Source organism: Fundulus heteroclitus, unplaced genomic scaffold (genome assembly GCF_011125445.2).
Source record: "Fundulus heteroclitus isolate FHET01 unplaced genomic scaffold, MU-UCD_Fhet_4.1 scaffold_475, whole genome shotgun sequence".
NCBI lineage: Eukaryota > Metazoa > Chordata > Actinopteri > Cyprinodontiformes > Fundulidae > Fundulus > Fundulus heteroclitus.
The window spans coordinates 43,097-57,901 of NW_023396896.1; the positions used below are offsets into that span (position 1 = coordinate 43,097).

The following is a 14,805-nucleotide window of genomic DNA, read 5'->3' on the forward strand; positions in this document are numbered from 1 at the left end:
GGGGGGGCACTAGAGCTTGGAGATTAGCAGCCAACAATAAACTCTCCTTGAACATAAATCCATCCATGATCACTTGCTGCTGCTGGATATTTAAGTCTGATGGCTCTGGCGTCTGTTTAAAATGCTGCTGTCTTCTAGTCTGGCTCAGGGTTCTGCTAGAACAGTGGTTCTCAGAGCCACAATGTTCTAAACATGGATCATTTAACAGAGTTTCAGCTCACATTGTTCTGGATTCATCTTCAAGCTAAAGCAGCAGCCTTGGCGCTTTATGCCGCTGCTGTGAGCCTGTTGTGGGTGTGGATCAGAAGCTGCTGGTCCCGCAGCAGAGGAGCAAAAGGCTGAGTCAGCTTCAGCACCTTTATGTGGAGAGACATGTGGTGTGGCCACTTCTCTGCCACTACCTGGGACAGACACCTTCCTCCCAGCCTGACAGCGTCTGTGAACACCGGGACGTGTGACGTAGGTCTGCTGAGGGCAACTCCCTCTGACACAGTGGGGGGGTTTCCCCAGTGGGCCAGGTGGGCTCCCACTGACGGAGGGACTGCAGTCATCCTCTGCCTCTTCTGGCCACAGGGTCTCTGCGCAGGCGGGTGAAGCATCTCTTCAGGCAGGCGCCTCCTATGAAGCAGAGCCAGCGGAAGCAGCAGGTGGGCCGCTGATGTCATCCCCAGCAGCCGCATGACGGACAGAGCTGTCACTGTGTGGAGGTGTGACCCGGCGGAGCAGCGCTGACAGCGTCTGCTCTGGGCTCTCATGGTGGCCCAGTTTAGCTCCTAGCAGCTGGGACGCAGAACACAACCTTTTAGCACTTTATGGAGAACCCAGTTCTGTCAGCTGTGGAGCCAGAGCTCTGGTCTGCACCGTCGCTTCCTCTCTGGACCGAGCCAAGCAAGAGCAGGTGGTCCACATAAAAGAGGATTCTCATCCCTGCAGAGCGCAGCGGCATCTGGAGAACGTGCGTGGAACCAGAGAGGAACCCAACGGCAGGTTGTAGTGACAGGGAATCCCCTGGAAGGAGATGCGCAGATACTTCCTGTGTTTGGGGATGATGGAACATGGAAGTAGTCCTTCAGATCTATGGAGGAGAACCAGTGGTTCTGGAGAACGTTCTCCAGCAGCTGTCTGACTGTCAGCATGTGGAACCGTCTCTCTGTGATCAGAACCAGTAAATAAAGGCAATAGAACCCCGTGGAGAACCCTGGAAATGACGTCTTTATCCAGGAGTTCCTGCAGTTCTGACAGGAGAGCAGCGCTCTGCTCTGGAGACGCTAGAACCGTCTCCATGACTCCTCTGAACCGTGGAGGAGGAGAGAGGAGGTGCAGCGTGGAGCCTCTGCTGATCAGTCTGTGAGAAGGAGAGAAGGAGGAGAGAGGGAGGAGAGAGGAAGGAGAGGAGGAGGAGGGAAGGAGGAGAGGAGGAGGTGGAGGAGAGGAGGAGGAGAGAGGGAGGAGAGAGGGAGGAGAGAGGAAGGAGAGGAGGAGAGAAGGAGGAGAGGAGGAGAGAGGGAGGAGAGAAGGAGAAGAGGAGGAGGAGAGGAGGTGCAGCGTGGAGCCTCTGCTGATCAGTCTGTGAGGTGGAGAGGAGGAGGAGAGGAGCACAGAAGGAGGAGAGAAGGAGAGAGGAAGGAGAAGAGGAGGAGGAGAGAGGGAGCGAGAAGGAGGAGAGGAGGAGGAGAGAAGGAGGAGAGGAGGAGGAGGAGGAGAAAGGGAGAGAGAAGGAGGAGAGGAGGAGGAGAAGAGGAGGAGAGAGGAGGTGCAGCGTGGAGCCTCTGCTGATCAGTCTGTGAGGAGGAGAGGAGGAGGAGAGAAGGAGGGGAGGAGTAGAGAGGGAGGAGAGAGGGAGGAGAGAAGGAGAAGAGGAGGAGGAGAGGAGGTGCAGTGTGGAGCCTCTGCTGATCAGTCTGTGAGGAGGAAAGAAGGAGGAGGAGGAGAGAAGGAGGAGAGAAGGCGGAGAGAAGGAGGAGAGAGGGAGGAGAAGGAGGCGGCTGATGGATGAGGAGGAGGAGAGATGGGGAGAGAGGGAGAGAGAAGGAGGAGAAGAGGAGAAGAGGAGGAGGAGAGAGGGAGGAAAGGAGCAGAGGAGAAGAGAAGGAGAAGGTAAGGAGGAGAGGAGTACAGAAGGAGGAGAGAAGGAGGATAGATGGAGAGGGAAGGAGGAGGAGGAGGAGGAAGAGGAGGAGGCTGATGGAGGAGGAGCTGATGGAGGAGGCTGATGGAGGAGGGTCCTGATGGAGGAGCAGAGGAGTCTCTAGGAGGTGTGGAGCGCCTGAACTCCTGGCCACGGTGCTCCAAGCAGCCGGCAGACCAGCGAGGGACGTCGGCCCAGAGCGAGGCCTCACCAGGTCCTGAAGCGTCTCTGACTCCTTGACGTTCTTCTGGATCTTCTCCAGCGCCGATTTAAAGTGAGGAGCCAACAGAGCATCTGGGCTGATGGGGCTCCCAGCACCTCCTTTTTCACATCCTGGGAGGAGGAGGATGGAGGAGAACAGCTGGAGCCAGATGTTCCTCTGGATCATGGTCTGCCAGGCAGAAATGGTCTGCAGACTAATAGAAATGATGATTCTTCAGTTTTTCTTTGCTTTCCTTCTTGGTGCTCAAACTTGTTGGCTTGTTGCTGAACGGTACCGCTGAGTCCAGAGAGCGTCTGCTGCAGTAGAGCTTTTTACTTTTCAATATTGTGCTGTAGTTTTAATAGCCACACTGCTGGCTCCTGGTTCTGGTTCTGTCTGATTGAGCTGTCAGACTGAAGAGGACGGTTCCTCTCTGAGCCGCACCAACAGAACAGCAGCTTCAGGACAAAGCTGAGCTGCTGGAACCTGCTGGTGCCGTCCATCCAACCATTTTCCACCAGGCTTATCCCTGCTGGGGTCCTGAGGGCTGCTGGTGTCTATCTGCAGCTGTCAGTGGCTGAGAGGCGGGCTTCACCTGGACAGGTAAGCAGTCTATCACAGGACAACACAGAGACAGACAGGACAACCAACCATTCACACACACACACACACACTCACACCTAAGGAGGATTTAGAGAGGCCAGTTAAGCTAACAGTCATGTTTTTGGACTGTGGGAGGAAGCCCGAGTACCCAGAGAGAACCCACGCATGCACAGGGAGAACATGCAACCTGCTGGTGCCGTCGCTTTGATTTAGTTTACATTTTCTCTCTTTGCTCTTCTCAGACATTCATTTTTTAGATAATGCTGTTTTATTATTGTTATTTTACTGTTTATGTGTATGAATGTGATCCTGGAACTACTCTGGAGGAACAAAGATTAATGTTTCATGTAAAGATGTGACAAAGAAATGAAAAATAAAGCTAAATGATCTGATCTTGTTATCTAAATCTTTCCCAAATCAAATTAAAAACATCTCCATCAATAACTCACATCATTTGACTTATTTTCCTAATTTTTGTTCTTCAGTCCAAAGCATTTTAAGTGTTAAATGTTCAATACTGAAAATATCAAAGAAGAAAATAAATAATTAACAAAGCAAAACATTTGACCAGCAGGTTGTCTGTAAAGAAAAAATGTCAGAAGAAAATTATTAATTAAAATAAATTTTAAAGTAGCAGTGAAGATAAAACCTACCTCAGCTTCTTTACTTTACAGAATGGAGTCTCCAGGATCTCACAGAGACGCTTCATCTCAGAGTCTCCGTAGATTCTCCATTCATCACTGATCTGATCTATTTCCAGGTCAGTCAGGGAGGGGTTGGACTTCAGAGCTGAGGCCACAACTTCACATTCAGTCAGTGAGAGACTACAGCCCACTAGTCTGTCATGAGAGAAAGAATCAGATCAGTTGTAGTTAAATCAGACTAATAAAGACTGATAAACAGACTAAAAGATGATGACTAAACAGTGATGTCATCATCAGATGAACATCTGCTCTTCACATCAATGTCCTGTTTGACCCACACAGAGAATCTCTTCAGTCTCTTCAGGTCTTGGTTCTACTGCAGAGCTGCTGTGTCTCTGCTTTGGTTAAAAGCTTCATTTAACCACAAAGATGAAGAAAGATCATCTAGAGTAAAACAACAGAACTGACTAAATATATCTGGATGTCCATGGTAGCATTTGGCTGTCTCCTCTATGTAAATTATCACCAGATTATCTCTAGACATATGTGAGTCTAGTGATAATACACTATGGTTGTTTTGGCTTCATCTCACTTCCAAATCATCTCTAACTATACATACAAGTGACGCCTCTTCCTTTTACTGGAAGTGACCAAACTGGGTAAAATTACTGGTAATGTATCAAAAAGAAAACAGGAGGCTCCAGTTTTCATTTAGTAAAGAGAGTCATGACTTAATGTAACAGATAACGGCGTTACGTTACTTCCACTTGAACACAGTGCGTTACTACAACTGCATCAATAAAGCAGCTTTTCTTCACAGCATGCTCTCTGCTGCAGGAGTTTAACAGTGGCTGACTTAGTTTAGCACTTTACTTCTTCAGTGGTATAATAGCTGAAGTACATTCTACCTGCTGCTGTCTGCAGTGGAGGGAGCCCTATTTAATTTACTACAAACTCTGTTTTAGCTTGATATATTGCTGCAAGAGAAGATTTAGTTACAATTCAATTCAATTCAATTTTATTTATATAGCGCCAATTCATGAAACATGTCATCTCGAGGCACTTTACAAAGTTAAGTTCAATCATATTATACAGATTGGGTCATATTATACAAATTGGTCAAAATGTCCTATATAAGGAAACCAGTTGATTACATCAAAGTCCCGACAAGCAGCATTCACTCCTGGGGAACCGTAGAGCCACAGGGAGAGTCGTCTGCATTGTCCATGGCTTTGCAGCAATCCCTCATACTGAGCAAGCATGAAGCGACAGTTGTAAGAAAAACTCCCCATTAACAGGATGGAAAACCTCCAGCAGAACCAGGCTCAGTATGAACGGTCATCTGCCTCGACCGACTGGAGGTTACAGAAGACAGAGCAGAGATACAACAAGAGAGACAAACAAGCACAAAAACACACATTGATCCAGTAATCTGTTCTACATTAGATGGTAATAGAGGGTGAGCCGTCTTCAATGGATGATGTCACAGTTAACAGAATGCCAGACTAGGTGTACCTACTATGAAGAAAAAAAAGAGAGAGAACAGAAAGTTAAAGCAGAAATGACAACATGTAATGCATAATTGAAGAACAGTAGAACTCTATAGAGTGAGAAAATTAGATCCTGATGTGCTCCAGTAGCCTAAGCCTATAGCAGTAAAACTATAAAGGTAGCTCAGAGTGACATGAGCCACTCTAGTTATAAGCTTTGTCAAAAAGGAAAGTTTTAAGATTAGTCTTAAAAGTAGACGGGGTGTCTGCCTCACGGACCAAAACTGGGAGTTGGTTCCACAGGAGAGGAGCCTGATAGCTAAAGGATCTGCCTCCCATTCTACTTTTAGAGACTCTAGGAACCACCAGCAGACCTGCAGTCTGAGAGCGAAGTGCTCTGTTAGGAACATACGGGGTAATCAGAGCTCTGATATATGATGGAGCTTGATTATTAAGGGCTTTATACGTTAGAAGAAGAATTTCAAATTCTATTCTTGATTTAACAGGAAGCCAATGAATGGAAGCTAAAATAGCAGAAATATGATCCCTCTTGTTGATTTTCATCAGAACTCTTGCTGCAGCATTTTGGATCAGCTGAAGACTTTGAACTGTATATTGTGGACTTCCTGATAGTAAAGAATTACAATAGTCCAGCCTTGAAGTAACAAATGCATGGACTAGTTTTTCAGCATCACTCCTGGACAGAATGTTTCTAATTTTGGCGATATTCCGGAGGTGAAAAAAGGAAACTCTGGAAACCTGTTTAATATGGGATTTAAATGACATGTCTTGGTCAAAAATAACACCAAGATTTTTTACTTTATTACCAGAGGCCAAGTTGATGCCACCCAGATTAAGTGATTGGTTAAGAAGTTTATTTTTTGAGGACTCTGGCCCAAAGATTACAACTTCTGTCTTGTCAGAATTTAAGTGCAGGAAATTTAAAGTCATCCAGCTTTTGATGTCATCAAGACATGACTGCAGTCAAAGTAATTGATTGGATTCATCAGGATTTATGGATAAATATAGCTGAGTGTCATCAGCATAACAGTGGAAATTAATCCCATGCTGTCTGATAATTTTGCCGATCGGAAGCATATATATAGTAAAGAGAATTGGTCCAAGGACTGAGCCCTGTGGTACTCCACAGGTGACCCTAGAGTTTGAGGAAGATTTATTATTAACATGAACAAACTGGAATCTGTCCGACAGATAAGATTTAAACCAGCCTAATGCTTTCTCCTTAATCCCTACAGTATGTTCAAGTCTTTGTAGGAGAATATTGTGATCAACTGTATCAAATGCAGCACTGAGATCTAACAGGACAAGTACAGACACAAGTCCATTATCTGAGGCCATGAGAATATCATTAGTGACCTTCACCAGAGCTGTTTCAGTGCTATGATGAGCTCTGAAGCCTGACTGAAACTCCTCAAGTAGGTCATTGCTTTGTAAATGTTCACAAAGTTGATTAGCAACTACTTTCTCAAGAATTTTAGATAAGAAAAGAAGATTAGATATAGGTCTGTAGTTTACTAGCTTATCTTGATCAAGAGAAGGTTTCCTAAGTAAAGGTTTAATAACAGCTACTTTAAAAACCTGTGGTACATATCCATTTACTAAGGATAGATTAATCATGTCTAAAATAGGACCACTGATCAAAGGGAATACCTCCTTAAACAACTTGGTTGGGATTGGGTCTAACATACAGGTAGAAGGTTTAGATGAAGCTAAGATTTTAGATAGCTCAGAAAGCTCTACTGCTTCTAAACAGTTCAAACACTGTGCAGGTTCTAAAGATTCCTCCAATGCTGCCTTACTTACTGGGGATGAGGTAATCATGTTTGGGAGGATGCCAATTATTTTATTTTTAATGGCATCAATTCTATTTATGAAGAATCCCATAAAATCATTACTACTAAGAGCTGCAGCTCTGAGTAAATTTGGCAACTGTACTAAAGAGAAATCTAGGATTATTTTTATTCTCTTCAATTAATGATGAAAAATATGCTGCTCTAACTCTGTGAACGGTCTTGTTATACAACGATAGACTGTCCCTCCAGATTAAGTAGGATTCCTCTTGGTGTGTAGAGCGCCTAACATTGTGCTTCAAGGAACGCAGCTCTGAATTAAACCAGGGAGCCAGCTTCCTGTGAATTATCACCTCCTTTTTCAAGGGAGCTACATTGTCTAATGCAGAACGCAATGAGGAAGTCACACTGTTAGCAAAGGTATCGATTTGGGAATGGGAAGAAACAGCATTGCTGCCATCTACAGGGCATTTCTGCAATACTGAACATATTAAAAGGGGGACAGACTCTTTAAGTTTTGATACAGCATTATCCGATAAAGATCTACTATAATGGAACCCTCTTTTGGGGGTGGAGAACTCAGTTAGATTAAACTCAAATGTTATTAAAAAATGATCAGATAGGACAGGGTCGTGAATACTGTTAATTTTTCACAATGAATGCCATATGTTAGCACAAGGTCCAAAGTATAGAGCCGAGAGTGCGTTGGCTTATGCACATTTTGAGCAAAACCAATTGAATCTAGGATAGTTTTAAAGGCTACACTAAGGTTATCACATTCAGTGTCAACATGGATGTTAAAATCACCCACTATAATAACCTTGTCAGTATTTAACACCAAATCAGATAAGAAATCTGACAACTGATCCAAAAACTGAGTGTAAGGGCCTGGTGGACGATACAAAACAATAAACAGAAGAGGTTTTATTGCTTTGCAGTTTGGATGAGGGAAACTGAGGGTTAAATGTTCAAAAGAACTGTAATTATCAATCGGCCTGGGACTAATTAATAAACCAGACTGAAAGATAGCCGCCACTCCTCCTCCTCTTCCCACAGATCTGGGAATGTGGAAATTAGAATAACTGGAGGGAGTTGACTCATTTATACTAACGTAGTCCTCTTGTAGCCAGGTTTCTGTGAGACAAAACAAATCAATCTGATTATCAGAAATCAATTCATTAACTAACAAAGTCTTTGGAGGGAGAGACCTTATATTTAATAGACCACATTTAATTCTTTTATTTTTTGGTTCAAAGTGATCTGTATGGATTTTTATTAGATTTTTATGATTTGTTCCCTTTAGATCAGTTTTAGATCTGTTAAGTTTTGGCCGTGGGAAGACACCGTCTCAATAGGATAATGGGTGGGTAACAGTACAGAAGCTGCAGAGAGGTGTGTTAAACTACGGCTCTGCTTCCTGGTCTGGACCCTGGGTTGTCAGCATTTAGGAGAACTAATAAATCCAGCCAGATTCCTAGAAAGAAGAGCTGCACCATCCAAAGTGGGATGAATACGTCTCTCCTGAACAGACCAGGTTTTCCCCAGAAAGTTCTCCAGTTATCAATGTAGCCCACGTCGTTTTCTGGACACCACCTAGACAACCAGCGGTTGAATGATGACATGCGGCTAAACATGTCATCACTGGTCAGATCAGGCAGGGGACCAGAGAAAATTACAGAGTCCGATATTGTTTTAGCAAACTCACACACCGAAGCAACACCAACTTTGGTGACCTCTGATCGGCGTGACCGGGTGTCATTACCGCCAGCGTGAGTAACAATTTTGCGGTATTTACGCTTATCCTTAGCCAGTAGTTTTAGGTAGGATTCTATGTCGCCCGTTCTGGCCCCTGGCAGGCATTTAACTATAGTCCCTGGTTTCTTTAGTGCCACGTTTCTTAGTAAGGACTGTCTACAGCGAGACTGTTGCTCAGAGGTGAAAATTTGTTAGAAACGTAGACGGGTTGGTGGTGATCTACAACCATTTATAGCTGGTTGCAGCTTGTTAATGTGCAATAATTATCAAGTTAAAAACATTTGGTTTATTTATTGTTTTATGATTAACATTGAGTATAATAATAATCATCATATCTACATAATTATATTAAATTGATAGATGTCTTGACTCTTTACTCACTTGTGCCACCACACACTAAAATGGTAGATTAGTGGACAATGTTTTCAGATTTATGCTCCATTCATTATTTATTCATTATTATGTATTTTATATGTGACCCTTGAACTCTGAATTCTTTTTAAAGTTCCACTAACAGGAAAGTGGTCCTAACGCTTTGACATCTTAGATCCCATAAAGTCAGTCAATAGCTCCTTTATCTAGTCAGTAGTGCTGGATGAGAACATTGTGGAGCAAAGGCCTCTTGTGTTTTAAAGCCAGACCTATCAGCTCTGAGCCACTCTGAGCATTAAAGCCATTCACACCTGCAGATGGAGGCAAAGGAGAAGGCCGGCTCAGCTTCAGGTAAGCTCCACCTGCTACCAGGCTCCACTTTGCCCTCTTTCACAAGGCCATGTCTGATGTTCTGTGTGTGGGTGAGCATCAGTGTTTGCCTTCTGTGTGTTATGTGTTATTGGTTCAGGGCCCGAAGCTGCAGTCTGCTATAGCAATGTGAAAGGTTCTGCTGAGATCAGAGCAGAGCTGGGAGAGCAACAGGCTGCTGCTGCTGCTGCTCCTGCTGCTGCTGCCGCCGCCGCCGCCGATAATGCTGCTGCTGCTGCTAAAGCTGCTGCTGCCGCCGCTACTCCTGCTGCTGCTGCTGTTGCTGCTGCCGCCGATAATGCTGCTGCTAACGCTGCTGCTGCCGCCGCTGCTGCCGCTGCTACTCCTGCTGCTGTTGCTGCTGCTGAGAGTGGCTCTTTCTGTCTCTTTCTGTTTGCTGCAGCCTGATAAAATCACTGTTTCCTTTTAATTAGGAACTCAGTAATCAGTTATTATTTCCTGAGTTACAACGTTCAGTCAGTCACTCTGATGGTGAACATGATTAAATGATCAATCATGGTGGATGATGAAATCCAACTCCACAAAATCATCAAGTAGCTCTTAGACAGCAGCTAAAGCATCTCAGCTGAAGTCTGTAGCCTGGTGTCTGTAGACAGGATCTAAATGAACGCTTTCTGAGCTCCGTTAACTCCACTTAGTCTGGGGGGGTTGATGCGTCACCTTGTGCTTGAATTCAGGTGCACATAATTACCTTACATGTAATTTAGGTGTCCACTTTTAAGGGTAATTTTAAGGGACTTGTAACTGAAGGGGCTTCAGCTCAGACCCTCATTCCTCCTCTTCCCTCTAAAGGAGCCCTTTACTCTCTTTATTGATGCATTTTTTTATCGCGTTACATTTATGTCATAATTCCCGCGAGCAAAATAAACATACTCGCATGTTTGTTAAACTACTCCCGCGCATGGTTTATCTACCTGTGGCAGTATGCCTGTGGCCTTTGAACGCACCACACAAGTGCCTAAATCTAATTGGTTGTGGCGCTGGCTGCCTGTATATAAAGGACCCTCCCCTACCTGGTTGACATGACGTTGTTTTCCTTCCGGTTCAGACCTCGGTGTTGGTTGGTGCTGCACGCTAGGTAAGGCAGGCTTCACCTCTCTCAAGCAAGCTTATTACTTGTGATTTATTTACATTTTCTGTATAACAGCTGCAAATTAATGCATGCGCGCAAATGATGCGCTAACGACGCTCTGATCGCCGCCGCCTGTACAAGTTCTACGTTTCCTCCTTCCTTTTAGAGGCACTACATAGAGAACTCAGCGGTAGGTGAAGTGCTGAAGTTTGGATGCTTTTAGATTCCATTTCTAACATTTATTTTTGATAGCCGCTGCCGTTTGTCCTTGGCCAGCTGTTTGCCCGCTGTTCTGGTTGTCCTCGACCGACGGTCCGCCTGTCAACTGGATAATCTGTCGGCTGCCTACCTGTCGTCCTGGTTGCTGGCTGTAGGCCCGCCGTCCTGGTCGGCGTAAAGTTGGCTCCTACCACTCGTCCAGTGTGGCTGATTTGGGCCGATTGGTGATCAGCTCGGACTAATTTTCTACTGCCGCTCTGAGTGGCGTCTGCTACGGCGGATCGGTTTCTCCCTGGACGACTCTTAATTTGGACTATTGCTGCTTGATTGTGGGCTGAACTGCATAATTGTATTGTTTGTAATTTGCATGTCTCTCTTCTATTTTTTTGTGATAGGAACGGCCAGCTCGTGGTGTTGGTGGTGGACTTTCCGGGTGGTGGTACTCCTTTTTGGTTTGGTGCACGATTTTCTTTTGTTTTGCCTTGTTTCGTTTGCTGTGTTTCTTTTCTTTTAGGACACTACCCCAAATTGCACCCCCGTCCCTGAGTTGCGCTAACACTGACTTTTAATGTGTGAGTGGTTTTAGACTAGTATTTTCGATTAACAAACAATTGCAGAATAAATAAAATTGTTACATTGTGAGAGTGTCTCAAGCCTCATCTGTAGCGGGTCTGTGTGCTTTAAAGGTAACTTTTTAGCGGAGTTGTTGTAATCAATTATTAAAATAGTGTCTTTTAAACTTAAGTTCCCAATTATCACACTGCTCCCGCCACATTTTGGCGTTGTTGACATGATGTTTTTTTTACAGTTTTGAGGCTGAGACTCTTTCACTATTATTGCATTTTGTGACATTTATGTTCAAGTATTGATATTTTTTTTGGTGTGTTAAGGACAAACGGCAGCGGTTCATTTATTTTGAGCTGGTCATTTGTAGTAATGGAGGAAGAGCTACTGGAATTGAAGACCCCGGTTGCTCAATTAAAGGCTGACAATGAGAAGCTGCGTGCAGAGCGTTCACCTTCCACATCTAGCTCCAGTGCCGGGCCGTCTTCAGCTTCTGCACCCCCCACCGCCCAAATAACGGACAGGTTAGTGTTTGTTCCACGCGATCGTAAGTGTCCTATGTTTAGGGGACGGGTGGGGATTAGTGTGAGCGAGTGGGTTGAGGAGGTGCAGGCGTGTATGCGGGCACGAAATTTGTCAGCAGTAGATCAGGCCTTCTTTTTGTATGACCATTTAGAAGGAGAGGCTAGGGATGAGGTCAAATATCGCTCTAGTCAGGAACGAGGGGATCCGGCTAAAATCATTTCTATCCTCAAGGAGCTTTATGGATGTAATGAGTCGCATGTTGCATTACAGGAGGCCTTTTTCTCCAGAAAGCAATTGGATGGGGAAACATTGCAAGAGTTCTCCCTTGCTTTGATGAGCCTCATGGAGAAAGTAAAAGCACAGGCCCCTAGGGACATGCCAAACGCTGAAGTTCTCTTGCGTGATCAGTTTATAGAATATGTCCTTGATGGTGCACTTCGTCGTGCGCTAAAACAGTACGTTCGTCTGAAACCGGCAGCAACACTGCTTGAGGTCAGAGGTGAGGCAATGAGGTGGGAATTGGAGGGTTTGCCAGCTAGTATGCGGGGCCGGAGTAATTCTCTGCCTTCAGCACCCAGCTTTCAGTTTGCTGTGCGTGGTGGGTCACCAGCTATTGCTAGCCCCACTCAAACAGAGGTTAATGAGTTAAAAGAGCTCTTAAAACAGCAACAGGAGCAGCTTAATCAGCTTACTCGCAGCATTACCCTCCTCCAAACTGCACAAGTGCGCAGCCGCTCTCCACGTCGAGGTCCTATTATATGTCGACGGTGCCAACAGCCCGGACATATTGCTAGGGAGTGTGGGGGGCCGCATGGTTCCTTCCGTCAGTCATCTTTGTCAGAATCACGTCAGGGAAGTCAGCCTCTGGGAAACTAGCACCCACCGAGTTGCAGAGCCAAGGCTCGGGTGGGGTATCCATTGGCTCAACTAGTGGTTTATGTTCAGCAGATGTACCTAAATTAATTGCTTCTTGTCCACATATTGAAGTGAACATGGCTGGAGTGAAAGTGCCTTGCTTGGTTGACACTGGTTCAATGGTGTCCACCATTACAGAGAGCTTCTTTATTGAATTCTTTGAGCCCTGGGGCGAAGAGCGTTTAAGAGCTTGCCACTGGCTACAGCTAAAAGCGGCCAATGGTCTCCCTATTCCTTATATCGGTTATTTGGAAGTATCGATTGAACTGTGTGGCAAGTTGATGCCCCACTGTGGAGTGTTGGTGGTGAGAAATCCCCCAGATAGCAGTTCGGCTTCAGTTCCTGGTGTGTTGGGGATGAACGTCATAAATAAGTGTTACCAAGAACTATTTGGACAGCATGGCAATGCTCTGTTTAATACAACCCCTGTTGTGTCATTTCCCAAGCCCTTGGTTAATGCCTTACAGAAATGTCATGCAGCTGTAACGCAGCACACTCCTAAGCAGCCTAGTAAGGTTAGGGTGCGAGGCAGGAGGGCCTGCCGCATTCCAGGAGGTGTGATGAAGATTGTGCCTACCACCTGCTGTGAGCAATACTCAGGCACCACTGTCTTGTTTGAACCATCAGAGTCTGGCTTACCAGCTGGTTTGTTAGCATCTCCTGCTTTAGTTCAGGTTGTTCGGGGGACTGCTTATGTCCCAGTGGTAAATGTGGGCAACACGGATGTATTGCTTTATCCTCGTAGCACTGTGGGAACTTTAAATAGTGTTGGTGTGGTGAGTCTTCCAGCGGGCGTAACTGAAGTCCCATTGTTTGCAAATGTGTCTTCCCAAACAGTTGCTGCTCCTGCCTCAGATGGGATCAAGACTATTGATTTATCATCTTTGTCAGAGGAGGAACAGGGTCGGGTGCGAGCCTTGTTGGGTAAATACACTTCTGTGTTTGCCACTAATGATCAGGATTTGGGTTGCACCAACCTGATCAGCCATGACATTCCACTTCTTGATGACGCTCCTGTTCGGCAGCGATACCGTCGAATTCCTCCATCGGAGTATGAACTTGTGAAGGAGCACATAAATCAGCTTTTGGCAGCAAATGTCATCAGGGAAAGCTCCAGCCCCTATGCGTCACCAATTGTGATTGTTCGCAAAAAGGATAGTAGTATTAGGCTCTGCGTTGATTATCGTCAACTTAACATCAAGACACGGAAGGACGCTTTTCCACTCCCTCGTATCGAGGAGTCCCTTGATGCTCTGACAGGGGCCCGGTGGTTTTCCACTATGGACTTGGCCAGTGGGTATAATCAGGTTCCGGTCACAGCAAGCGATCGCCATAAAACCGCTTTTTGTACACCGTTTGGGCTTTTTGAGTGGAATCGCATGCCTTTCGGCCTATGCAATGCTCCGAGCACATTCCAACGCTTGATGCAGCGCATTTTTGGTGATCAGCAATGCCAATCCCTCTTGCTGTATTTAGATGACATTGTTGTGTTTTCATCCTCTGTGCAGCAACATCTTGAGAGGTTGGACGTGGTGTTAGGACGGCTTCAGAAAGAGGGCCTTAAAGCTAAGCTTAGTAAGTGCCGCTTTTTCCAACAGAGGGTGCACTATTTGGGTCATGTAATTTCCGACCAGGGAGTAGCCACTGACCCCGCTAAAATTGAGGTTGTAGCAAATTGGCCTGTGCCCACCACAGCCACTGAGTTGCGTTCCTTTTTGGGATTTGCTAGCTACTACCGTAGGTTTGTAGAGGGGTTTGCTAAGATGGCTGCCCCCTTGCACCGTAGAGCAGCGGAGCTTACTAGTGAAGAGTTTAAAAAGAAGGCTGCCCAGAGTATTGTCGGAGCCTGGACTGAGGAGTGTCAACAGAGCTTTGAGGCTATTAAAACGAAGCTCACATCTGCTCCAGTCCTTGCTTATGCAGATTTTTCCCTCCCTTTCATTCTAGAGGTGGATGCAAGCCATAGTGGTTTGGGAGCGGTCTTGTCACAAGAACAAGAGGGCAAGATAAGACCCATTGCTTTTGCTAGCCGCGGGTTAAGACCTAGCGAGCGAAACATGTCAAATTACAGCTCAATGAAACTGGAGCTGTTGGGCCTTAAATGGGCAATGACAG

General features: G+C 45.6%; 1 protein-coding gene and 1 long non-coding RNA gene across 2 annotated transcripts in view; one reads left to right on the forward strand and one right to left on the reverse strand.

The window, feature by feature from the left end:
- Positions 1–3,582: 3,582 nt before the first annotated feature.
- LOC110367853 (NLR family CARD domain-containing protein 3) overlaps positions 3,583–14,805 on the reverse strand; it is a 30,985-nt gene continuing 19,762 nt past the window's right edge. Inside the window, exon 4 of the mRNA XM_036132141.1 lies at positions 3,583–3,772. Within this exon, the coding sequence (XP_035988034.1) occupies positions 3,583–3,772 (190 nt within the window). The remainder of the gene's footprint in view (positions 3,773–14,805) is intronic.
- LOC118560743 lies at positions 10,318–10,741 on the forward strand. The gene is made up of 3 exons (XR_004929563.1): positions 10,318–10,473; positions 10,543–10,657; positions 10,720–10,741. It is a non-coding gene; the product is annotated as an uncharacterized LOC118560743 (long non-coding RNA).